Source organism: Cylas formicarius, unplaced genomic scaffold (genome assembly GCF_029955315.1).
Source record: "Cylas formicarius isolate icCylForm1 unplaced genomic scaffold, icCylForm1.1 PGA_scaffold_1__22_contigs__length_36826433, whole genome shotgun sequence".
NCBI lineage: Eukaryota > Metazoa > Arthropoda > Insecta > Coleoptera > Brentidae > Cylas > Cylas formicarius.
In genome coordinates, this window is record NW_026844264.1 from 32883709 (window position 1) to 32911237 (window position 27529).

Consider the following 27529-nt stretch of genomic DNA (forward strand, 5'->3'; position numbering starts at 1 on the left):
GTAAGAATGAATGTCTGTGAAATAGGTAACTTTTTCACAAACATAATTGGGAATCGGGAATTTTAAAAATAATTACATAGACATGAAACATTAATTTTTGTTTTACAGACAAGAAATTAAGAACACTCAACATGCTTTGAATTGGCGTATATCTGTTACACTTTAGTATATTTCTCACGGCTCTATTTTGAACAATCTGCAATTGCTCCAATTTATAATTAGGGAAAATTGAACAAAAGTGTGGAACAAAATTCTAAATGGGGAGCAACTAGGCTGTTATACAATAAGATTTTGGTGTCAATTGACTAATTTTTCCCTATTCTAGATATAAAATTAATCTTTTTAGAGAATTTGAGTCAAATATAACACCCATTAATATAAATTAATTAATATAAATGTTTACATCGAAATTTAGTGTACTCAATTTATGTCGCTTACCAAAAATACAAAATTTTGACTTGCCCGTGTTTATACAAAGGTTATTATTGCACAGCCATTCAAAAGCTTTCTTCAGATCGGCATTCATTTTTCTTTGCATTTCATCCACATTTTCACCCACAATAAAAATCATAGTGTCATCCGCAAATAATACCGCTTTAGTATCATCTAAATCATTTACAATATCGTTTATGTACATAAGAAACAACAATGGTCCCGAAACTGTCCCCTGAGGAGCACCATGTTCTACAGTTATGCAATTTTTATATTTCGTTTTTTGTACCCTATCTGTTAAATACGAACAAAGCCATTTATACGCTGTTCCCTTAATACGCATTTTGTACAATTTTCTTAACAATCTAGTTCTACTTATTGTTTCGAAAGCACGCTTAAAATCCGAAAATACAGCCAACACAAATTTACCATCCTCCAAGGCCCTCAAGAAATCATCACAGACAGTAACGACGACAGATTCGCATGAGTGTTTGGAGCGAAAGCGAAAAACATTTCTGGAATCGGCAAATTTACGACCTGGATGATGCAATGTTTGGTCTCATTTTCTATCAAATTGGATATTTTAATAATCTAAGTTATTAGTTTCTAATTCACTAATATAGGCACCTCTGAATAAGCCAAGAGGATGATTCAAAGAAACTTCCATAGGCTACTGTAATACAATTTACAAGTCTTCTGTATTCCTTTTTCGTTAGTGGTTGAGAATCTTTTTACTCAACTCCCTATTCTTGAAACCCCCGACATTATTTATTTTCTTATGACAGTTATCACCAGCCAGGTTAGGTGTTTGAAGACATGCATATTTATATCCATGAGAATTATAGAACATATAGAATAAATGTAATTTGTTAATAAACATTTTTTTGTACTACCTTCTACTTAATCAGACAATCAGACATTCTTTTATATCAGTAATGAAAGATCATTGAAAGGTGCTGACGACACCATTGAAAAAAATGGAAACAAACAGCATTGAAGTTTTTTTTTTAAATGGCTTTTATAAGTTTGACGGGATCGCGATACTCAACAATAAGCAATTCTCAGTTGCAATTGCTAGTATGATTGCTGTATCAGAACAACAGTTTACTTGGTGCTTCGTTTTTTTTTAATCCATGTAAAATTCGATTTTTTCTTCAAGCTTGGAAGATACCGATATGTAAATATTTTGTTCATTTGCAGGCTAAAAGTGGATCGATTTAAAATGGGAGTCGGTAACCTTTCGGACCTGGCGCCCTTGCGAGGGCCCTTGGCCGAAGCCTGGTGATCCGACACCTTCCAGTGGCGTACGTGCAAGTTGCGGCCGAAGACAAGCCAAACCAATATTTTCTTAAATTATTATTACAGCTAATTAAATAACGAAAAAATACAAATGCATTTTTTTTTCAAAGATAGTGCATATTTACAAAATGCATGTTAAATTTACTTTATAAATGTATTTGTATGTTCGTAAATATAAAATCACTCCGTACCAGTTTCAATTTAAAATGAAATTAAACAAAATACAATGTAATACCGCTTTTGAAAAAATCTGTGGACTTCAAAACTACGACAAATTTCCATTGAGTTTTCTTTTCAGGAACTGGGTGAGAGTCTAACCTTAACCTAAACTTAAGATACGAACGTGCGTTGTCATATAATTTCTGTTCTGTTATTTTATCTATAAAAAAGGTGAAACGTTTGATCCTAATAATTATCGACCCGTATTAATTATCCCAATAGTTTACAAAATTTTAGAAAAAAAAATTGTATTCTCTTGGCTTGGATTTAGAAAGGGGCGTTCCACCACTATTACGTATAGTCGTTGGCATAGTTCAAGACTTTATTAGTCAATCAATTTGTGGAAAAACTTATCTCCCTAATAGACAGCAACCAGTTGTTTTGCAGTAATAAAATGTCAAGTTTACGAAATATTATGCACGAAGTTCCACAGGGTTCCATTATGGGTCCATTATTGTTTTTATTTTATATTAATGATCTCTTTGACCACAATGGGCCAAAGAACATGCCAATAGATATGTGGTTTGCAGCGAATCGCCTAAAATTGAATGTGGATAAAACTCACTCGTTAGCGTTTTCAACAAATGTAAATATTTTGGAAGGAGGATCTGCGAAGTTATTGGGTGTTGTCTTGGATGACAGGCTCTCTTGGAAGGATCATACTGCTTATTTAGTAATCGGAAGTCATATGCTGTTATACTGTGGGAAAACTCAGTAGATTCCATAAAAAAAAAATTGCATGCAAAAAAGAGCGATCAAAATTAAATCCAAAGCAATCCATTGTCAAGCGCTGTTTCAGAATTTTGGGGTTATGCCACTGCCATCTATATAAATGTACTACACGGTATTAGAAATTCATAACTCAAAAAATACGTTTTCATTTCACTCAGATAATTCTTAAATTTGCTTCGAACTAGGAAGTTGGAATACACTAAAAGCATAAAAAAAACTGGAAATAAAATCTTTTCTTTTGATAGATATTACCTGGTTACCCATTATTGATAGTGGCTACTGTTTGATAGTATTCGGTATCTTCCTATTTGTTCATTTTTAGTCCTGCTTGTTTTTATATGTTATGTGTTACGTTGTTATTCTTGTAGACTTTATCCATGTATGTGTATATGTATAAATAAAAATATTTATTTATGATGGTTTGCAAATCCGCAAATATATATATATATATATATATATATATATATATATATATATATATATATATATATATATATATATATATATATATATATATATATATATATATATATATATATATATATATATATATATATATATATATATATATATATATATATATTCTCACGTATTGATTCACGGATGGAAAAATGTGATGACACTATATTCCGGGATGTCATCCGTTCGCTCGTTGAACTCCGACTGGAATCCTGCATCCGACTGGAATCCTGCAAATCTTGCATCCGACTGGAATCCTGCAGACGTTTCGCCAAAATCTCACTTGGCATCTTCAATGCTCGCGCTCCGTGTTCGAAGTGTTTTCGGAGCGCGAGCATTGAAGATGCCAAGTGAGATTTTGGCGAAACGTCTGCAGGATTCCAGTCGGATGCAAGATTTGCAGGATTCCAGTCGGATGCAGGATTCCAGTCGGAGTTCAACGAGCGAACGGATGACATCCCGGAATATAGTGTCATCATATATATATATATATATATATATATATATATATATATATATATATATATATATATATATATATATATATATATATATATATATATATATATATATATATATATATATATATATATATATATATATATATATATATATATATATATATATATATATATATATATATATATATATATATATATATATATATATATATATAATAATTAATAAATGTATTTAAAAAAAATGAAAATGACGCTGGGAGATTAGAAATTTGTATTGGTTATTAGAGATTTTCAAACGAAATTAACTGTCAATACCCTAAAAATCAAGACATGCATATACCGGGTGGCCCAAGAAAGTGGGGACACTATAACTTTTAAACGGCTGGAGATAGCCATTTGAAATTTCGAAGGGATAATATAGGATGAATTTCCAATTTTTTGACAATATGTAGCCAATGGTTACACTTCCGATTTCAGTGGAAACAACATTAAATTTCGAATTTTAAATGGCACAAGCTATATTATTTGCATTTTTGGATTCATTAGATCGTTATACATAGGATACGACGGCTTTTCCGCATCGCTTAGAAAAGTGGCATTAGAATTAGACATCCCAAAAGAATCTGTGACTAGAATTTTAAAGAAAACACAGCTGTCATTCTTTATGTAGCTGACTTTGCAAGAAAACTTCGATATTGTAATTGGCTGTTAGATAAACATGACCAGAATAATAATTTTTTTTAACTCAATTTTGTTCACTGATGAGCTACGATTCTCAAATAATGCTATGCTTAATCGGCAGAACAACAAATACGGGTCTTTAAATAACCAAAAAATTTTCGTCTCGGACAATTTTAAGAACGGTTCGGAAGCAATGTTTGGCCTGGAGTGATAGGAAGGCGAATTATTGCATTTGTTTTTTTTTTATGATGCCTTAACTGGTGTACTATACTTCCAATTCCTAAGAAATGAAATACATATTACGCGATGTTTATGGGGATAGAGTAATCTCAACACACGGTCCAGTCAATTGGCCCCACGGTCACCGGACTTGACACCGTTAGATTTTTTTGTTTGGGGATACATGAAACACCGTGTTTATGTACAAGAATTACAGCAGAGTATATGGGCTGCGTTTGACAGTATAACTCAAGAAATGTTAGGAAAGGTTAGAGCGAATGTCTTATACAAGAAGGAGGACATTTTGCAAACATTCTATGAAAGTTTCATCTTAAAATAAATTGGTTTTTTTTTATTTAGAAAAATTTTCTGTCAAAATGTTGCAAGAAAGTACCGGTTCGAAACATGTTTTGTTCCCACTAGGGTGCTATTTGAAAAAACTATGTTATCCTAAAAAATTAATAGTTGGTTACATTAAACGCTATTTGCCATTACAATTTTTCCCATGACTAGGTGACCCGGTAAATAGTATTTATTTTGGCCACAGCCTGCTGGACACAATTTTCAAAAATTAAATAAAATTAAAAAAGTAACAAAAAAATGAGAAAAACCGCCTCTCAATCCAAAAATGCAAAAAATGTAGATTATCCTTTTAGTATTCGACAGTTACTGTCGTGTCAAAAAAATTGAACATTCAGACTATATTAACTCTTAACAATTTCAAATCGCTATCTCAAGCCGTTTAAAAGTTGTATAGTTTTGTTGTGTCACTCGGTATATTTTTAAATTTTAGTGTTTGAACTTTTCTACAGCACATGCATTTTTAAAGAAAAGAAGAAGTGTTTTTTTTAGAACGGAATGGACGTGGTTTTATCCTTTCGAAATCCGAATCGACAAGTCCTTGGATTACGCGAAAAAAAAGGGCGCTTTTCGCGCGACTGTGGCCGCCGCCGTTCGCCGCCTTATAAATGAAGCCGATAGTTCGAGCATTGAGATCGTCTAGCGAACGCGGAAACGGCAGTCAAGCGTCCGATTCTTCTCCCGCTTCGAGATCTTACACGAGCCGCGAGTTTCGTACGAGACCTACGAAACAGTCTCGTCTCAAACAACACCTGCGGTACGGTGACCGGTGAAAGTGAAATTTTCGGTGGTCTACGTGTCCGAGTTCAGAGAAAGCGCGTCGACAATGGACGTCCGCGACTTCAGGGAGTTCGGCAAAGCGGCCGTCGATTACATCGCGGACTATTACGAAACGATAAGGGACAGGTAAGTGTCTAAAAGCCCATAGGCGTAATCTCCCACGATTCCCTGGAAAAATGCGGGAGACAATGTGAAGCGATTCGCTGACGATGGGCGATAGATTAAATTTGGATGGGTAGATGGTTATACTTCGACCAGAAATATAGTTAGCAGTTAGCAGTTACTTAGTGATTTATGACAGCTGTTTCGGCAACACTGTACCTTTATCAAATACAAAATATGGCAACATTCCAACACCTATATATATAAACGGGTAGTAATAATTTTTTTTGTTAATTTCTATTGCTTTCAACGAATTTAGTTTTTTGCTTTCTGATTGATTACTTAAAATATCAAAATTATCTTCAAAGCTTTGCATTTCTGAATTTAAATGAATGGCATAGTTAGAATCCGAAGTTTTAGTTTTGTACACCCTTTTATGTTCGTTAAAATTCATTTCTTAAATGTTCTACCTGTTTGTCCGATATAAATTTTGGGACGTGATGCACGTTTCAACTTTCGACCGGATTTTTGAGTTTTTGTGTTTTCAGTTTTAAAACCAATATTAATATTCGAAATTTTCTTCTTAGTTTCTCCTATGTATTTTATTGTTTTATAAATTTTGCTTTCGTTGTTTAATATGGGATGGACAGAGTTATGTTATAATCTTATATATCAAAGAGGGGCGTTACCATTGTTAAAAGGTATTTCTTTTATAATATTTAATTCTTTTTCAAAATTTTGTGTGGGGCGGTAAAAGCATAAAAGGCAGCCATTTTGTGTGAGGGTTTGTGGTAAATGGAAAAATCTAATTTCTTCTGTAGTTTGGTAATAGTTAAGTGCAGAAAGTTTAGAGAGTCATCTAGTTCCATCTCAATGGTAAATTTTATACGGTTATGTATGAAGTTAATATGATTCAAAAAGGACTGCAGTTGTCTTTCGGTTCCAGTGAAACAAGCAAAGACACCACCTACTTATCTATACCACTAGAGAAATCCTTTACTCAGAGGATGTTTATGTATGATATTTTCTAAATTGTCCACGAAAATTTCTGCAAGTGGTGGACTAAGTGGGTTTCCCATGATTAATCCTTCTTTAGCAATATAAAATTGACAATTAAATTGTTTTATGATAGAGTTAACTTCTCTCTGCGTGAGAATATTATCTATTATGTTTATTACGTCAATTGGTGGAACGCTAGGAAATACGAGGTTCGAGCCAAAATTTCCCGGCCTGTCATAGATAGAGATAGATAGTATCTAGTATAAAACTTTGTCTTCTTTTAAACATGTATGTTAGTAGACGAGAAAATTGTTTTTAGACCATAGATTAGATAGATATAGATAAATAATTAGAAATGCTAAATCATTGTCAAACTTCCATCGTCTTTTTTTTTGAAAATCAAAAACTGAAAACCAGAGGATAGGAGGTTAGTTTTGGTTAGTTTGGTTTTTGGTGGTTTATTGACTACAAAAAAAAAGTGAACACATAAATTGTGCATAATCCATTATAATTAAAGACGACTTTTCGAGTTTCAGCAGCAGTTTTTCAAAAATTCGACGCCGTTTTGTAGTGGAAAATACTGTAATTATATTGTAATTAGTGCTATCTCTGGCAGGTAAATAGGAGACTTTTGCCTTTCTTGATATATGAGTGGAAGCAGATGAAAATGTGAGGCACCTTCTCTGTTGGTTTTACGCCATCGCACAGATCGTACCGGCTATATCTACGTCGCTTCGTTTCAGACCGGTCGTGTCGTGCGTCAAACCCGGATACCTAGATGACGTTATACCGAAAGAGCCGCCCTTCGCAGGGGAATCGTGGCGAGACCTCCTGCAGGACGTCGACAGGATCATCGTGCCAGGACTCACGCACTGGCAGTCACCCAATTTCCACGGCTATTACCCCACCGGGCAATCCTTCCCCGCCGTAGTGGGGGAACTCATGAGCGCCGGTTTCGGTGTGGTCGGTCTCAGTTGGGTACGACCATACCATTTTTTGTTTTTTGAAAAAAATTCGCCTTTCAAAATTCGACACAAAGATCTCAAAAAAAATGCTGGTTTTTCGTATAGACGTTTGTCTTAACTTGCTCCGCTTTAAAAAAATCGGGTTCTAATTAATGACACAAACACCTTTTTTAAGTCTCGATAATTTAAATTTAATCTGCAGTGTAAAGACAAAGGAAAATCCGCATTTTCCTTCAAGTTCTTCATAATAGGATTTCAAAAAAAAAACATATCGATGCATGTCTGTAGGTTTCATTATTAATGTACCAGGTGATCATTTTCTTTAACGTGTTTGGAAAAAAAACCTCAAATTCCAAAGTTTTAAAAATAGTAAGCTATTTACTAGACATATGAAATATATTTAAAGGAACGCCCTGTATATTACTCATGGGAAACTACGTATAATTGCATAATTAACCTCCGTTTGTCATTGCAAAAAAAACTTTCATCGAATCTCAACAAACATCAACCAACTTTTTATTTTTTATTAAGCGTATAATATACAGAGTGCCTCATTAAAAAATATGTAACTTTTATCTATTAAATAAATCAGTTAAAAAGGGCCGAACACATTATAAACGATCACCCGGAACCGCGAGTTGAAAACATTTAAAAAAAAACGGGATTTCTTCAATTTCATTCAAACTGCTTTTGGCGTCGATTGTACGGCAAGAGATATAGAAACAATTTACAGAAAAAAAAAACTAACAGAATTATTCAAGTAACTATCCTATATAACAGAAATTCACTTCAATACTGGCAACAAAAAACGCAAACATATTGAGGGTATGTTGTTGTGAACAGCTGATTTTACTTCTGATTGGCCTAAACTTAACTCAACTGGAAAAATCAGTGGCGTACCACAATTTCATCTATAAATACCAACGAGATCGCCCGCTTAGACGCCATTGGACGAATAATCAAATTTTAATTGAACAGAATTAAGCGCCTTCAAACATTCCAAAAGCTTATAAAAACGCCTACCGTTTTTTTAAACATGTGAAAAAAATCTTTCTTGTGGCGATTAATATAGACCTGACAATATAAAACGAACGCGTGCCGCATTCGTAATTAGCCGTTGCCAGGTGCGCCAATTAATTATATCTCGCGTCTTTCTTGACGACCCGGTGGAAGCTTTACGGTTGTTTTGAAACTGTTTAAGGTTTCCACCACATAATCAGTCGAAATTTTCTACTATTACGGCGTTTTAGAACAATCTAGAAAGTAAATTGGTACTAGTTCGCGGCGCGTAGCGTTCAGCTTCCATGGAAACGAATGTCGCGCACGCGCGTGGTCGCTACGGCACGGCGTGTCCACGTCATTGACGCGTAGATAGAAAACGTAAATACGCACGGCCACGTTATAGATACTGGCGTTAAACCAATAACTTTAACTAATATCTCAATATTTTCTGTGAAAATGAGTAAAGTGTGTGGAAATCGCTATTTACGAAGAAATATAGAAAATACGATTACAAAAACCAATGCCGTATGCGGCGCACCAATTTTCACGGCATTATGGCCACTATATGCGTCAATGCGTAAAACGGTTCTTGACAATACGGTGGATGCTTTGCTGTTATTTTTGCATAATTTATCATCAATCGGAATTGGCAACCGTCAAGTCGTTTCAGAACTAACTGGAAATGAAATCGGTACTATTTCGTGGTGCGCAGGGTTCGGTATCCATGGAAACCAACGTTGCGCGTGCGCGCCTCGCAAATTTCACAGAGGCAGTTACTTTATGTATGGCAACAAATTTTTCTTCTTCTTCCGTGTGAGAGACGGTAAAACATAGTTGTTGTTGAGCATCGTATATTTTGAAATTCAAATGATATAGTTTCACCAAAAGGTGTGGACAGATTAGTCATAATATAATTTAATTTAATTTAATTTTTATAACGCGTTGACATTAAACTGAAAAACGATACCCTTTACTACGATACTCTAGGATTTAATTTTCAAAAACTTTAAAGATCTCTTCCGTAACATTGCACAAGTATACTCTAAAATAGAGACGAATCTCGCTCGTCAATAACTACTCCATTTCGGAAAACTGACTGACGTAATACAATACTAGCTTACATGTGCTTCCCGACAAACATAATACCTACAGAAAATATTCAGGGCGGGTCAAAAAGTAAACGTCGAAACCAAGTTCCAACCAACCAATTCCTCTTCAAATTTGACGCTTAGTAGCAATAAAAAATTATAACGGAGGAATGTTGGTTGAAATTAAAGTAGAGAGTTTTCCCTGAAGGTGCTAGACGGTGATCCGGTGGAAATACTAAGAGATTGTCGAACTTCCACATTGATGCATCTGCCAGAAATGTTGTGAAAAAAAATCGACAGTCTCATGGCATTTCCAAAGTGGACCGAAAGCTCTATTTATGCACTATCTGCAGATCGCCAGTCCCGCCATGACCGAGCTCGAAGTGGTGATGATGAACTGGCTCGGACGCATGCTGGGCCTCCCCGAGGAGTTTTTAAACTGCTCCGAGGGACCGGGAGGGGGGGTAATACAGGTAACAACACGCGAGGCGTACCGACGTTCCCGGTCACACATTCGTTCCTCTTGCAGGGCTCCGCTAGCGAGGCCACCTTCGTCGCCCTGCTCACCGCCAAAGAGAAAAAGGTGAAGGACCTGAGGGCGTCGCATCCTGAACTATCCGAGGCTGAGATCAAGGGGAAACTGGTCGCGTACTCGTCCGACCAATCGAACTCGTCGGTGGAAAAGGCCGGATTGCTGGGTAATAATAATTACAATCTTTATTTTTTAATAAATTCACAGAAGGAGCTGCTTTGGCTAAAACCAAATAAGATTTAAACAGGGGTGAGGGCCATTTCGTAAAATTTATTGAATAAAATGTGCGCCACTGTCTTTAATCTGATTTCGATGCCTTTATGATGATGAGATAGAGCTACTAAAACTGCAACTTTTTCGTCTCTTGAGTTTTTCTCATATCTTGCTTCTTTTACGAGATAAAAAATACTCTATAACATTTATTGATTGAAATGTACGCCGCCGACTTCAGATTAATTTGGATACTTCCATGAGGCGGAGCGGCTAAAACTGCAACTTTCATAAAAAAGATAAAAAAAAACCTCGTGAGATTTATTGATTAAAATGTACGCCACTGAGTTCAATTTAATTCGATACTTCCCTGAGGCGGATCGGCTAAAACTATTACTTTTTTATACCTTGAATTTTTGTCATATCTTGCTTCGTTGATGAATTAAAAAAGTTTATAAAATTTATTGATTAAAATGTACGCCACTGGCTTTAATTTATATTCGAAACTTTTTCAACATGGAACTACTAAAACTACGGCTCTTAGTTTTTTCTCATGTATTGCTTCGTTTATACAATTTATTGAATAAAATGTACGCCACTGACTTTAATTTAATTTCTACGATTTTCCTAGAAGAAGCGATCAAAACTGTTACTTTTTCGTCCCATGGATTTTGTTTCTTTGGAATTTTTAAAAAAATTATTAATTAGAATGTACGTCATTGACTTTCATTTAATTTCGGTACCCCCTTGAGACGGAACGACTAAAACTACTACTTTTTTATAACTTGAATTTTTCTCATATCTTACTTCGTTTACGAGAGAAAAAACTTTATGAAATTTGATAAGAATGTAGGAATAAAATGTACGCCACTGATGAAATGTCACACAATGTTTATAAACGATTTTATAATATACACAATACAACTATGGACGAACAATTGCATTAGTTTATTAAAATATTTACATTTCTAAGATATATTAGACCAATCCCAAAGTTGTGGTATACAATAGTGGGATAACAAAAACCAAAGTTTGTTAATGAAACAGCTGCAGAAAAGGTTGGTTAAAATCGCGTCGCGTCATATTAAATGCAGAAATATAGAATTCGTAAGCAAAGGAACCGGCAATGCTGGATGCTAGTCAAGCACTTACAGCTCTTTACCGAAACTCTGTGTTTTTCTCTGCAAAAATTTCTTTAGATATTCTTTTGGTCAGTTGCCGATCGTTTTAGCTAAAGCTGACGCATTATCTTTGCTTCATTATTCCGAGCGTGTTATTTATTTATTATCGCATGTTATTATTGTTTAATTAATTTTGAGACCGGCCGTTCGCAATCCTTTCTCATTGTTCGCGGATTTATGTCCCGAGCGTTCCGAATCGTAAACAATCATAAACGCAGGCAAAAAACAAAACGATTCCAGACACATTTTACTTTTGACTTACGTTCGGACGAGGATTTTTTTCAAGGTCAAGGTCGAGATTTTTTCCACGACCGTAATTACTTCATCGATTGTAATTGAATTATACTTTTCTATGGTAAAAAATTGCAACACCTGGCGACACCAGATGTCTGCTAAATAACCGTAATGGTCGCGCCTTTCGCGCGAAGTCAAAAATCGATTGCGATTTCAAAGCAACGGATCAAAAATATTCCGTATCGATTCGCATTTACCCATCTCTAACATGGCAATATAACCTCGTTGATGGCTTTACTCGAAGACGTTTCTATGGAAACCGTAAACTACCAAAGATTTCGCCATATTTTGCGATCAAATCGAAGCAGCATGTGCGGGTTTTATTCGTCGATGCAGTATTTAACCAAGAAACGTTATCGTGCCTCCTTTTCCATAACGAATAAGCGGATGATGAGGGTTGTAGTTTGGCGTTTAAGGTTACCGAACGGCTGAACGAGGCAAATTTGTGGACAAATTGCTGTAAACATCGTCACATTTTCATCTCGTTTTAGGCTCGATGGTCATGAGATTGCTGCCTAGCAACGAGCACGGCCAACTGAGCTGCGACACGCTGCAAGAGGCCGTCGACAAAGACAGAGAAGCCGGCCTGATACCATGCTACGTCGTTGCTAATTTGGGTAACCTTTTACGTATTATACGCATTATAAACGGTGGATCGCTGTTGCTCGAACGTAAAATGTTTCGGAAACGTTTGAGCATACAAAATATACAAAGTTATTTCATAAAAAAATAACTATTTGGCACTTGTCCCGTTGGTCCAAAAAGTACCGAGTAACATTGCCCAGCTAGTAACAAACTGTGTAAACTTCTACCCGGAAACGTATCTAAGTATCGTGGTAGCTGTATATTTCCTGTATTGAAAATCAAAATTAAGTTTGCCCTTTTAAGTTCCATTCCTAAGTATACTAAGTGTTTTCAAATTGTTTGTCAATAATTAAGAGTGCGATTTTGGGTCCATTTTAAAAAGAAAACTTCATATGAATATACCTAAGTCTTAAACGTCCTCACTTTTGGCATACTCTACTATGTACTTAGTATACCACAATTTTTTTAAATACACCAGCGGCGGGCGTACGAAATTTCACCCGTCTAGTTTGACATTGATGGTACGCCACTGATTTCTCTTAAGATAAAACAAACAATTACAATCTCCAATCATTTCTAGAAAAATTTAATTTTAGATTTTTTTTTTAATCCGATCGATTTTCGCTTAACAAAATAAGAACCTCTTCTCTGCGTAGTCATAACTCATTATTATCAAAATCATTATTATTTCTCTTTTTTTTATTGTTTTAGAAAGTCTTTTATTTTTTCTGTTCTCTGTTATTCATAACGGACGTTTGGGAAGTTTTTCAAGTCGGATAACTTTCGAACTGTTTGACAATTATTGCCAAAGATTTTCTGCGAAAAATTGTAATTTTCAATTATTTCCCACAATTGGGACAACCTGTATATTTTTGACTAAACTATATTTTTTTGGTTATTTCCGATTCGAGAAATTTTTCGATCGGACGTATCGTTTTCGAGAAAATCATTTTTGTATCAGTTCCGAAAAAATAATTTGGATGGGGATGGAACTCGTAACTTCCTGTCAATTTTTAACTGGATAGCCCGAAATTTACGACACTTGCTTCAGTTTGTAGCGATTTTTTAAGCGAATATCATTAGCGGCCGGACAAAATGGCCACCGACGTCTGATCGGCTCGATGTTGTGCAGACGGCCACGTGTCGCCCGGTATTAGAACGGGGGAAAATTCGAAGCCCGCACTTGAGCGTTCAAACACTTCGCGACCGTGCGCGACATAGAAAAAATAAAAATGGCGTTTTTTTGCGAAACACAGGTACTACCCCGACGTGTGCATTCGACAGTCTCGACGAACTCGGCCCGATCTGTCAGAGAGAGAAGATGTGGTTGCACATAGACGCCGCGTACGCGGGTACCGCGTTCGTGTGCCCCGAATATAGGCACCACATGCGCGGCATCGAAATGGCCGACTCGTTCAACTTCAACCCCCACAAATGGATGCTGGTCAATTTCGATTGTTCGGCGATGTGGGTCCGAGACGCGAAATACCTCGTCGAAGCGTTCAACGTCGAACGGATTTACCTGAAGGACCATCACAAGGGTCTCGCCCCCGAATACAGACACTGGCAGATATCCCTGGGTCGTAGGTTCAGGGCTCTGAAGATTTGGTTCGTGCTCCGGATTTACGGAGTAGAGGGAATCAGGAAACACGTCAGAGATCAGATCGGGCTCGCCGAATACTTCGCCGAACTCGTCGCTAGCGACGAACGCTTCGAGGTGTGTTCGTCGAACATGGGCCTCGTTTGTTTCAGGTAAATTCTGGTGGGCGTAACGGCCATTTTAAACTTGAAGGGTAACTTTTCACTGAAATTCTTCTAGTAAATGTAACAAGAAATCGAGTTTTTAAAAGCCGAGCTTTATTCGAATAATTTTCGTTTAATACTTTTTGACCTGTCAGTCAAAATTAAGTGTAAGAGTTTTTATTAAATAAAAATGTTGTCAAATAATGCCTAAATAGGCTAGTTAAGACTGTACCTTGGTATCTAACTCCTAACCTAATAAAATACAGTAGTGTGAAAATTGAGTTTCCCAGCTGTTTGAAGCCGCGCATGCGTGGACATTAGAACCGTTTCAATTTCTCCACAAGCCCAAACATGTGAGGTCTGGGTAACGGGGAATGTTCTCACAGGTTTCTTTTGTTTTATTAATTTTAAGGGCTCACTTATGTGCGCAACAAGCGCAAATTACGCAGCATCTATAATAAATACAATTTTAATACAAACTTTGTTGACAAGTTGATTTTAGGCATTTGTTTTGTTACTGGTGTTTATTTTTATTTTATTTTGTTTTACAAACTAATAGTTTTGTTATTTTAAAATTATAAAACTACGAAATTTTACGAACGGATCTTGAAAAAGAAACTAGTAAAACTAGAAATAAGATAAGAAATAATTTTCAGTCGTTTGTTGTTAGTCCCATCCGCTTGGCCACGTGACTCGTATAGGCAGCTAAAACTTTTCTATCCAAGGGTTTCGCATATTTTTCGTGGTACGTCTTAAACAAATCAATTAACCAATATACCGGTCAATATTTCCATGGAACCACGCAATTTTTAAGTTTTTAGTTTTGGTTACTCTGTCACCAATAAGAAAAGTCATTTTTCATGTCACACTCCCGAAATTTCAAAAAAAAACTCGACCGTTTTCAGAAATAGCCGGATGATCTCAGGACGAATCGTGCTTAATTTACATGTAACTGCAGCGGAATTGAACCCAAATCCTTCAACAATTGCGTTGTAAATAAATTGGCAGTTAGTCTGGTGTCGCCGGAGTGAAAAAAGATTAATCTGTGATTGTGAGGTTATGTCGACTTTGTTTTTGCGGCAAATGTTTTGTGAGAGCGCTCTAAAGATATAGAGAACCAAGTATGCGAATTCTATCGGATGCCAATACGAGCAAAAAATCCGTACTCTAAAATTCCCAATGTATCGTGTATACGCGTATAGCGCAGGTTTTTTGTGTTTTTAGATTGAAAGGCGACGATAGCCTATCGGTGGCGTTGCTCAACGGGATTTCGGCCCGGAAAAACCTGTTCCTCACCCCGGGACACTTGCGGGGCAAGTTCGCCATCAGGTACGCGGTGTGCAGCAGGCTGACCGATAGGGCGGACGTTAATTACTCGTGGAAGGAAATCACGAGCGTGCTCGACGACATTTCTTCGAACAAGTCCGCAGCCAATAAACGAAACATCGCGACGATCAATATGCCTGACAACGTCAATGCGAATACTGAAAAATCCAAATAGGTCAGAACGGATAGTATTGTGTTGCATCCTTATGATATAATTATGTTTAAGTTTTGATATATTTTGGACTGTATCAATAATTGGCTATTAATAAAAGTTAATATATATAAAAGTCTGAACTGAGGAATTTATTGATGAACCACTTCACTACGCGACTTTTCTTTTCAATAACCAACGACTGCCAGAAAAATAACATTTCAAGCTTGGGCTTTATTATTATTACAACAGACCCAAAATAAAATCCATAAAACGAGTTACATCCACAAAGTTTGTTCTTCAATGCTCCTGATGACCTTGGCTATAGAAGTAAAGTAGAAGAATGTTATAAGCTACGCAATTCATTCCATTTGGTAATGGGCGAATGCTCATAGTGATTTTACCCTGCTATATGTGAACGTGAGAGGAAGGAAACAGTCTGTGGTCTTGATTTCGTTTGTTTCGGTCTGAATATAGCGGTATCAATGTAAAGGAGATTAGTTAGTGGCGTTTTGAAGGTCGCTATATTATGTTGCCATTGAACTATACCAATTTGAAATTAATTTATGAAAACAGACATGGTCTTTGTCATCTGTTGTGTGAATAACTTGTTCTGTCACAATTTAATCATTGCAGTGCTCTATACGGGCTATGTTTGGTTGGTGCCAGTCATTGTCGTGTTTAGAGCTCGTGCCTGACGCTAATTTATACCTTGCTGCGACGGGTAATTGAAACAACAAAAACTCGTCTATCTTTATTCAAAACAATACTTTTAACATAACAATACATAATGTGAAACTGACTTGTAATAACCCGTCATCGTAAAAAAATATTCAAAAGATTATATTCCTATTTGCATTAACTCAGGTTAATAGTTGCTACCATCCCAATAATAATAATCTCTTGAAATTTATGTGCCCTCCCACTCTGTTTTTTTCCTTACTTAAGAAACTAACCGATTAATATTAATTACTTTTTAACGCAAAATTAATTATTTAAATATTTCAAAATATAAAATTCCGTTTAACTTGAGGCCTGGACAGTGTCTATATTTTCTAAATAGCTGTCCTTACAAAGCCTATTAACCATTATTTCAAGCATGTTTATTTAGTTACTTAATTATATGAAATGTTGATGGTCGTATCAAAAAGTTACCACGACGGATATCGGTAATGGGCGAGTGTCCCTAGTAAAATTGTCCAACTTTGTCTTAATTGTGAAGAAGATGAACAATCTATGGTAGTACGATTGCTCAGCATATTAATTTGAATGGGAGGAAATTGAAAAATTATTGAGTAGTTTTGAAAAAATTGGTAAAACTCAGGTAAGCCAAAAAAGGGATCCTAAATAACAGTTTTTTTTTTTATTTCAGTTAAGCACTGAACAAGTCAACAGAAGCCAGAAGCTTTGTAACTAGTGTTACAGTACGCTATGGGAGTTTATAAAATTAAACGCAAACTTATTACGACGATGAAGATTTTCATTGCCATAAAGCTCCCTCGCTTTTAAAAATATATTCCCGAAGCTGTTTCAGAAATTTTCGTATTTTTCGCATTAATTTTTGTTTGTTGTCATAAACATGACCTACTATTGAAAGTAACAATTTATTTTAGAAAATTATCGTTTATTTCCGATGAAAGCAGCATAGCATTGAAAAGGTAAAAAAAGAGGAATTCTATAAATATTCACTGAAGAAAACAGTGGACACAGTGGCTTCTGTACAACTTGTCACTTCAATAACACAGGGGTGTTTTTCATGGTCCTTTTTATTTTATCAATAAAAAACAAGCTTATAAATTATTTCTTCTTGGATACACCGACGGTTCGGCCTCGCCTTCCAGTAGTTTTGGTGTGCTGTCCGCGCACTCTGAGGCCCCAGTAATGCCTCATGCCTCTGTGCGCGCGAATCTTCTTCATGCGTTCCAAGTCTTCGCGGAGTTTCGAGTCCAACGAGGACGAAGTCAACTAAAAAGAGAAAAAGGCCTCTCCGTGACACTACCCCTCACACGAAACCGCGTCCACTTACCTGACTGTACTTTCCGTCAATAATGTCCTTTTGTCTATTCAAAAACCAATCTGGGATTTTATATTGACGAGGATTCGACATGATCGTGACGATCTTCTCGACCTCCTCTTCCGAGCATTCTCCGGCCCGCTTGTCCAAGTCAACGTCCGCCTTTTTGAGGACGATATTGGAATAACGCCTGCCCACGCCCTTAATCGCCGTCAAGGCGAACATCACCTTGCGTTTGCCATCGATATTCGTACCCAAGATACGAAGAATGTGTTGAAATTTCTCCGGTATTACCAGCGACTGCAAAGAGAATCACGGATATTATTTACCAATCGGACACCGAAAAAATACTAGCGCGTCTCGAAAGCGAATAAAACGCGCGACATGCTAAACCGATTACGCGCAGTTTTCGAAATGCGATGGTCGAAATAAAACGAGATTGTAATTCGGAATTACCATTTTGGAAACGCAGAGAGACCAAAGGAAGAAACGTCAAACATTAATGACGTAACCGCAGGACACGGATTGGCAGGTCTTACGTCGCGACCAATTGCCCAAACTCTGAATTTCTGGGAAAAAATAAAATTTAAACGGAGTTTGGGGTTTTGTACTCTTTATCGACAATTTTCGTAAAAAAATTGGAAACAATTAGCATCTCAAATTGCTGTATAAAATGCCTGGCGATTTTTTAGTGGCCTTGATATATAGTGTTTGTGATCATTAAATGCGTGTGCGCTTTATGTGAACAATTTGACTTTCGTAATACGTTTATTAATCCAAATTAAGCTGACATTTAAGTTTACATGAATAAAATCATAATATAAACTGAAATACTATTGAGATTCACCAAGTATTACTTACTTATAAACATCTCTGGGTTTAACTTCCAATATTGCTAACCTGTATTATATAAAGCGCTTACATACATGACAAGGTGGGCGTATAAGAAAAATCCATAACGAAGATGTTTGTTTAAAGTGCTGAATAAAATCCAATTTATACTAATTAAATTAATTTAACCAATTTATCCGCAATTCTGTTACATAAATTGCTAATTCAGGTTGTTATAAACAAATTGTAAATTTTTACAACGGGTTTTAATTCGTTTGGTTGTATTTTGCAATACCCACAGTTTAAACAAATTATCCTTTGTCACTTTATATAATTAGATATTTTATCCATGGGAAGTTCTACAGTCGCTTCGTGAACATTTTTTCCTGACATCTAGTATCACATAAAGTTATATTTAGACAATAAAAAACGGGTTATAATTTTATTTGACAAATTTCTCGCAATTAGAGGCAAAATGAGTCGTATTCTTCTTCTTTTTTATGAATTGGTGTCTTCTCGAATTATCGTCCAGTACAAAATCAAATGTTGTCTTAAAGCTTTATAAATCTATAATGTATCTGCTATTAGTTAGTAATTTTTCCACGAATCCATTCTATAATGCTTGGCGCTGTTCTAGAACTTAAAGGAATGTAACCATTCTTCTTGGATGTTGGCCGAATGATCGTTATATAGTTGGCCAACTGAAGTATGAAGAAGACTTGATAGGTTAGAAGGGTTTTGTTTTATCGGGAAGGATTATCGCAGACAATGCAGAATTTCTTCGAGATTCCGGAATTTCACGACTTATTGTGGGTAAAAACGCGTAATGGCGGAAAGTTTTACTGGTATGTTATCGTTTCAGAAATGCGGTTAAGACGTCGAACGAAAAGGTTGTTGTTATTTCAATCATCGGGAAAACTGCCCATCGCTCGTTCGGTTTGAAAGCGAAATCGTTCGGGCGCCTCTTGCCGCACGGAAGCCAGCAGAAAGACCAAAACGTGAGGATCGCGGGATCCTATGATAAGGAAAGCGGCATCGTCTATCTCCACCTGTACAGCCTGTTGGACACGGACGTCCTTATACAGCAGTACCAGGGCGTGAGAGTGTCCTGTCAGAACCGACTGAACTGCGACGATTTCATAACGATAAGCGACGAAATAAAAAACCAGACCTCGAAATACATGTTGTTTTTGCTGTACGTGAGTCACATTGTGGTCCTCTCCCATCCAGGCTACACTTTCGACACGAATTACGTCCAGTACTTTAAGATAGTGGACTCTCTGAGTAAGCAGCTGTTCGATCACATAAGCGACTCCTTGGCGTCCGTCGAGTCCCTCAGCTATGACTGGGCGAACAACGGGCGGCCTTGCACGCCCCGCCTGCTGGTGCTGTTTGAGCGGAGCCCCCCAGGACTCGACAGCGATGGCATAAAGCGGATGGAGCACAATTTGGAGGACAAAATTTACCATGTGCTGAAGAAAACCAGGATTATATCCGGCGCGGGGTACTGGGTTTAAGTTTCAGCTGACTGGGGCTCATGGGACATATTTTCAGGCACTCGTTGTTCGCCATCCCGTTAAACGATGAGTTCGTTTACATTTCCGAGCGGCCTGCCGAGGACAGGCTGGGTGACGCGGTCAGGGGGTTGATACGAGACTGCCAGCCGGGGGGCGCGCTCCAAGTCACGCCTCCGTTTTCGAACGAGCCCTACCTCGAGAAGCACTTTTCGAGGTTTGTGCAGGTCCATGTGCAGCAGGCCCGCAATAAAGGTTTCGACGATCACGCCGTGTCGAGCAGGCACCAACACGCGCCCCCTTATTTCGAGGTTAGAGTCGTGGGTGATTGGGGCCCCTAATTCGGGTTGAAGCTTCCAGCTTTGAGGCTATGGACGGAGGTGTGCAAACGGCTTTACGACGTCATCATTGCTAAGGGTACGTTGGTGCAGACCCATTTTGCCGACACCCGATTTTCTGAACAGAGGTGCCTCAAAGTGCTGCCACTGGCGATGGCGCGCTATCAGGAGGGATTGCCCTCGCATTATGCCAAGGCGGAGCACGAGGCGCGGTTGAGGATAGCGCTGGGATTGTTCAGGTAAGTTTTCCTCAAGTTTGTAATTTTTTTTTTAAATAATCTTCTTCCCTTTTCTCCTGCATCGTCGAAGCTTCTATATGAATATTCATCCACTTCCACTACAAAAACTCATCTCAAATTCGAAAATATTAGAAAATATTTCGATCCTTTGCGAAAATAGAGTATGTTACGTCAGAATTGCCAATTATAGATACAAGTGCGATGGAATAAACGTCTGTTGATCATGGAACATAGAAATTTGCCGGCCAATAGGCCAAAAGTGTTCGTGTTTGTGTAAAATGTTTCGAAAAATCAAAAAACAAGGAATTTTTTTTTTGCCTGCAACAGTTTATTCTGTTAGTGATTATAACTTACTAATTTGTTTCTGTTGAATTAATTTTCCCACTTTTTTTCGGTATCGAATTTCAATCCGAATAATATCCGAAGTTTGTCAATGTAAACGTGACTTTGACGTCGGGCTGTATAATGGTGTTTTGCCAACGGAAGATACTTATTTCTTTGGTCAGTTTACTATTCAAAGCCTAAAATAATGTATTTACCTGGAAATGGAATATAAAAAATGTTTTTTTAAAGAAAATTTCAGTGAATATAAATTTTAAAACTTCCAGATAAAAAAACGGGTTAGAGAAAATGTCGAAACTGTCCGGGTTTAAGTTCTCTTCTTCTTTATTCCTGCAATTTAATTTTGCAATAATCATTCTGCCAACAGGGCTGTTTGCTATTAAAAGCATAGAATAATGTATTCATTTGGTAAATGGGATAAAGAAAACGGAATTTTAGAGAAAATTCCATTGAATACCGGCGTTTTAAACTTTTTTAAAACGTTCTCTGGAGTTAAACTGAAGCTGGCCAGGTTTATGTTCTCTTCTTCTTTATTTATGTTGGCCTGATTCGCAATCATCGATCGGCCGACATCCAGACTAAATAAAAGCTTTTATCGTTGTCGAAATCGAAAGGGCGCAAGCGCGGGGCCCCAAATACCACCAGTACGAGATGCAGCTGGAAATGGAATGCACGAGTCACTGGGAAAACGGTCGGCAACAGTGCGAAGCCGCCTCCATGACCGGAAACCCGTGCAAATTGCCGAAACATGCCAGCGATCAGGAACACATCAGCGGCTTCATTTACAGGTGTACGTCATAGTTTACGCGACGATGCAATTATAATTCGGGAACGCAATTGCAGCGGTGTGTGATTGTGGCCGCAAGGTCGGACCCAGAGACGACCCGTACACCGCGAAGCAAGCGAACTTTATCTTCTATCAGCAAATCGCGAAGGAGTGTCAGTGCTCGAAACTGGAACGCATAGATTTTCCGGTGTTCGAACCGTCGATCAAAGAGTACAGGGCGGCGACCATCAACGAAACGGAGGAGGCCCTATCGGTCTTATCGGACCGAAGCGTCCAACTCACTCCCGAAGTAAGTACGCTCGGGCGAATTTCTGCCAAAAATCGGAAATGTTCATTTGACACTTTCAGCAGCACTTCATTCGGTCGGTCATTATCTCAGATAGCGGGCTGTCGTCCTTTTTTTCTAAGCTGCCCCGCTCTAGTTTTATTCTTATCTATTTGTGTTGGCCCAGTGTACATTGATCAGTCGGCCAACACACTATAAGATCCTTACTCTATATTTCTTTGGTTTTCAAGGTATATAAATAAATCTTTAAATCTCCCTGGCGAGTGAAGCTCTGAATTCTGTTCTTCTGGTTCTCTCCTTTTTAATTTTTGTTGTCCCGGAGTGCAATGATCATTCGGCCAATAAGCCATGCTTGTTTTTTTTCTCAATTGACTATTAAAGTCTTAATATTTAGGCAGGATTCTTTTAGTCTCTATTTCTATTGATCCAGAGTGCAATAATTATTCTAACAAAAGGCCATACGTGTTTCTTTATTGAACTTAAATTCCTTTCTCTTTGCCTTATTGGTTTTTACAGAACTTTTCTGGGGAATACAAATCTTAAAATTCCCTGACAAGTAAAATTTTTTTAAAAGTTTTTATCGTTTAAAAAAATTTTCTGACGTAAGTGTCTCGTTAGGGACAGTGCGAATTGAAATATCAGATATACAGGGTGGTTCATAAAGAATGGACACACTGGACAAAAAAACGATTCGATTTATCTAAATAAGTTTCACATTCGTCTTTGTCATGTCAAAAAATCTGCCTATTATTATTATTGTATGAGAGACTTATGTCAGAAATTCTTAGTTTTCAGGAGATAGTTATTGGATAAAAAGGTTTTTTTTTTTTCAACGAAAAAAAAATATTTAACCCCTGAAATATTTTCCCAAAACAATTAAATTACATGAACAAAATCCCGCTTTTTTTTGCTAATTTTTTATTTTCAATTAATGATTTCAAAAAGCAAAGCCTCAGAAATTTCGGATAAAGACCAGGAAGAAAAAGTTTTTTTTATTATTCGCATGTTTTTAGCCACTTTTACCGAACTATGATGATATAACATTTTTATGATTTGACCGACGTCATTCGTTCTGGTTATTCACTCGTGTTCGTTCTCTTGGCGATTTGATTATTGCCCAGCTCTACTTACGTCCACAAAATTGGCTATTATCCCACTTCTAAGAGTGTTTCGCTTCAATAGATGGAAAAAGGTTTGGCACGTCAGCCCAGCACCACGGAATACCTACCGGGGATGGTGACGTCGACCTCACCCCCAGGTTTATTACCGGTATTCTCGAGCTGGTCTCTGGTCTGCCTCGGGGCGTCCTCCCTCTACAGTCACAACATAGGTACGATCCTTTCGTAAAACGTGTCGCCGTTTAATTGTCAAATTCTCCCCGAAGGTCTGACCGAATCGTGCCACCCGGGCTTTCTAAGTTCCACCAATTACCTGCTGCCGTGGGACGTGTCCGTGGGCACGAAGTAATACCTCAAACGGTCAAAGTTTTCATCGGAGTCGAGTACGAGTGCACTTTGGGCCACAGGTTTATGCTGGCCGCCCCGGATCGAATGCTGAAAGCCGCACCCGGAAGCATAGTCAAGGACACCGGCCACAAGGTGGCCGAATCCGACATGCCGCTGTATTTCCCGTGCTCTTGTCGGGCCGGCAAGATCGCCCAGCTCATGCGTTTGCACGTAGTCACACCCAAAGCCCCGGTCCACTGCACTCTGAACCCCAGGGTAAAGTTTGTTCGGTGATTTGCGGCGGGAAATGAGAAAATTGATGGTCGTAGGTCCAGCCCGCATCGGGAGCGCCGATTTTTATATGTTCCGTGGACGGGCCGGCCAAGCTGACGCAGTCCGCGTATTGGGTCTTGCGCTTACCGTTCGCTTACGTCGCCGACAAGGAGCATTACTCGCAGAACTTGACCGGGAAGCTGCTGCAAGGCGTGTTCGGGATCGCCGAAGCTGATTATTAACGTCTTACTGCTACAAATTTCGAGTTAAATAAATTTGGTTTCAAATATCGCGTTTTTTTTTCACTCTTCGTTCGTAATTTTTTTTTTAAATAAGTTTTCGGTTTTTAAAAAGTTTTTTGTTATTATTACTATATAACATTTATTGTCATATAAGTTTCGATTTAATTAAAAGTGGTTTCAGATAACGCTTTTTTTTTCTTTTCACAAATTACAGAAACAGTCTTTGTTTATCTACTGGTAGAATGAGGTCATTTTTTTAAAATGAGGTCTTTAATTTTCATGTTTTTATTATTACTATTATTATATAAACAATAATAAAGTTTTTTCGCAGAAAATTTATTACAGAAAACATATTTGTATAAATTATATAATTGTCCGCAATATATATATATATATATATATATATATATATATATATATATATATATATATATATATATATATATATATATATATATATATATATATATATATATATATATATATATATCCGTCCTTATGCCAGCAGACAAAGGAAATGCCACTGTCGTCATGAATACGTCGGATTATAATGCAAAATTGGAGGATATTTTGAACGACCCAATATACAAACTAGTCACCAGAGATCCCACGACATATTTGGAAAAAACAACTAAGTCCAAAATTCTCGATTCATCAATATACGAGGATACAAAGAAGAAACTTATTCCGAGGGAAAAATACAAAATTCTACGGGCTCCCAAAGATCCATAAGGACGGGGTTCCCCTGCGTCCAATCGTAAGCGCCTTTAACTCACCATTATGCAAGCTGGAAAAACATCTGGCCAGTGCACTTCAGCCTATAGTGGAAAAGGCAGATTCCTATGTTAAAAACTCAGAACATTTCACTCAGATTTTAGGTTCTCTCAGGATGGACAAGGACGACATTATGGCAAGTTTCGATGTCAAATCCCTCTACCCGAGTATTCCAGTAGAAGAGGCACTCTTGCTTATAGAAGAAAACGAAGATCTTCCGCCATACATAATGGAAGACATTGCCTGAAAAACGCTTACTTTATGCACAACGGGAAAATTTACCGACAAATAGATGGAGCAGCAATGGGATCATCTCTCTCACCTGTGATTGCCAACCTCTTCATGATTTACTTCGAAAAGAAAGCAATTGAGAAGGCAAATCTGAAGCCAAAACTATGGACAAGATACGTTGATGACGTATTTGTTGTATGGCCTTTTGGCAAGGAGGAGCTTTTGAAATTCCTAGATCATCTGAATTCCATTCACCCAAGGATTCAATTTACAATAGAACTTGAAGAGGATAACAGTCTGCCCTTTTTAGATGTGCACATCACAAGGACCGAGGATGGACACTTGGAACACACTGTCTATAGAAAACCAACACACACTAATAGATATCTGAACGCTAAATCTCATCACCACCCATCACAGATACAGGCAGTGGCAAATACATTAATTGCGCGGTCCTTCAGGCTCACAAACGAGAGGAACAGAGATAAAGAACTGAAGAAAATTAGTACCTGTCTTCGACAAAACGGATACCAAAGGCGCACCATCAGCAAGGCAATCAGTAAACAACAATAGCCGCAGCAGAGAGTGCAGGACGAGACCCAACGAAGATCGATCGCTGTCCTGCCATACATCAAGGGGGTTACTGACAAAATCGGCCGAATATTACGGAAACACGACATATCAACGGCATACAAACCTGACCATACCATCGGAGCAATACTAAGAAACCCAAAACAAAAAAAATTACTCTGGAAAACCAAGGAGTATACAGTGTAGCATGCGGATCGTGCAGCCTGACGTATGTGGGAAAGACGAACAGAAGGATTTCAGCCAGGCTCGAGGAACATCGTTTAGCCATAAGAAACAAACAAACAACATCTGCTTTGTTTCAGCACCAACATCAGACAGGCCATAAAATTGATTTCGGCACTTGCAAACAAATAGCTAATATTCCTGATTTTAGGACTAGGATTATACGAGAGGCCATCGAAATAGAAAAGTCCGGACACCTCAATACGAGAGACGACGCTCTGCATTTATCCAACACGTGGAGAACGATAATCAAACAGCAGAGCGATGCGCAGCAGCCAACGGGGACATCGCAACTACGATCGGGCGAAATTAACAACGCGACAATTCAGGGGGCGGAGCCACCTCCCCCCACGCACAAGCAGCGCCGTTACCATCTCCGGCGCAGAGTATAAATACCGCACGCACCGCCGATAACCTCCCAGTGTTCGAAGTGTTTTCGGAGCGCGAGCATTGAAGATGCCAAGTGAGATTTTGGCGAAACGTCTGCGGGATTCCAGTCGGATGCAGGATTTGCAGGATTCCAGTCGGAGTTCAACGAGCGAACGGATGATATCCCGGAATATAGTGTCATCATATATATATATATATATATATATATATATATATATATATATATATATATATATATATATATATATATATATATATATATATATATATATATATATATATATATATATATATATATATATATATATATATATATATATATATATATATATATATATATATATATATATATATATATATATATATATATATATATATATATATATATATATATATATATATATATATATATATATATATATATATATATATATATATATATATATATAAAGCTATTTTCAAATATCGCGTTTTTTTTCACAGACAGAAACACTCTTCGTTCATCATTTTTTTTTTAATAAAGTTTTTTTATTATTACTACCATATAACATTTATTGTCATATAAGTTTCGGTTTAAATAAAACTGATTTCAGATAACGCTTTTTTTTTTCTTGACACAAATTACAGAAACAGTGTTCATTTATCTACTGGTAGAATGAGGTCATTTTTTTAAAATAAGGTTTTTAATTTTCATGTTTTTATTATTACTATTATTATATAAATTTATTACAGAAAACATATTTGTTTAAATTATATAATTACCCGCAAAAAGGGAGCGATGACAAGTTACAACTTGTCAAAGTTCAGCCGCAAAAGCATGTATAATCGCAAAAAAAGACAAAAGATTTCCGCAAAACTATAATAGTCATTACAACTTACACTTCTCAGCTTTTCGTAATATTCTAAAGCTTCTTTTTTGCACTGATAAAACCTTGGTTAATCCGAATAAACTCCTTCAAAGAGTATATTTTTTAATTCAATATTTTTTTATTTGGCATTTAAATTAACTCTCATTTTTAATAAACGTAACAAGTGATTGTAAATTCTAATAATCTTCATCTAATAATCTAAAAACGTAACTGTTTTCATAAGTTCTCTGCATTCGTTCTTACCTAAGTGACGCAAAGAAACAAAATAGGAAAAATTAAGCTCTATTAATGTATTTTTTTAGGCCAACACTACCCCACCAA

At 37.1% G+C, this 27529-nt stretch overlaps 3 protein-coding genes across 3 annotated transcripts; 2 read left to right on the forward strand and 1 right to left on the reverse strand.

Moving 5' to 3' along the window:
• Positions 1–5499: 5499 nt before the first annotated feature.
• LOC132696173 (aromatic-L-amino-acid decarboxylase-like) lies at positions 5500–15957 on the forward strand. Its single transcript, XM_060660839.1, has 7 exons — positions 5500–5768; positions 7487–7721; positions 10152–10271; positions 10328–10496; positions 12507–12632; positions 13857–14352; positions 15568–15957. The coding sequence occupies exons 1-7, from the start codon at positions 5689–5691 to the stop codon at positions 15842–15844; spliced, it is 1503 nt and encodes a 500-aa protein (XP_060516822.1). The 5' UTR covers positions 5500–5688; the 3' UTR covers positions 15845–15957.
• Positions 15958–17570: 1613 nt separating this feature from the next.
• On the reverse strand, positions 17571–18403 carry LOC132696315 (small ribosomal subunit protein uS13). Its single transcript, XM_060661068.1, has 3 exons — positions 18291–18403; positions 17847–18134; positions 17571–17785 (listed from the first exon to the last, which is right to left on the reverse strand). The coding sequence occupies exons 1-3, from the start codon at positions 18291–18293 to the stop codon at positions 17618–17620; spliced, it is 459 nt and encodes a 152-aa protein (XP_060517051.1). The 5' UTR covers positions 18294–18403; the 3' UTR covers positions 17571–17617.
• Positions 18404–19379: 976 nt separating this feature from the next.
• Positions 19380–24240, forward strand: LOC132697226 (nonsense-mediated mRNA decay factor SMG8). The gene is given in 10 exon segments (XM_060662553.1): positions 19380–19474; positions 19528–20169; positions 20220–20490; positions 20533–20756; positions 21713–21888; positions 21942–22174; positions 23354–23501; positions 23556–23624; positions 23627–23892; positions 23946–24240. Coding segments are annotated over 10 exon segments (2256 nt in total). The 5' UTR covers positions 19380–19433; the 3' UTR covers positions 24132–24240.
• Positions 24241–27529: the final 3289 nt, after the last annotated feature.

Coding starts and splice junctions, on each gene's coding strand:
- LOC132696173 (XM_060660839.1), top strand. CDS start 5,689: ATGGACGTCCGCGACTTCAGGGAGTTCGGCAAAGCGGCCGTCGATTAC. Junction 7,722..10,151: donor GTGTGGTCGGTCTCAGTTGG/GTACGACCATAC, acceptor CACTATCTGCAG/ATCGCCAGTCCCGCCATGAC. Junction 12,633..13,856: donor CTACGTCGTTGCTAATTTGG/GTAACCTTTTAC, acceptor TGCGAAACACAG/GTACTACCCCGACGTGTGCA.
- LOC132696315 (XM_060661068.1), bottom strand. Junction 17,786..17,846: donor TTGACGGAAAGTACAGTCAG/GTAAGTGGACGC, acceptor TTCTCTTTTTAG/TTGACTTCGTCCTCGTTGGA.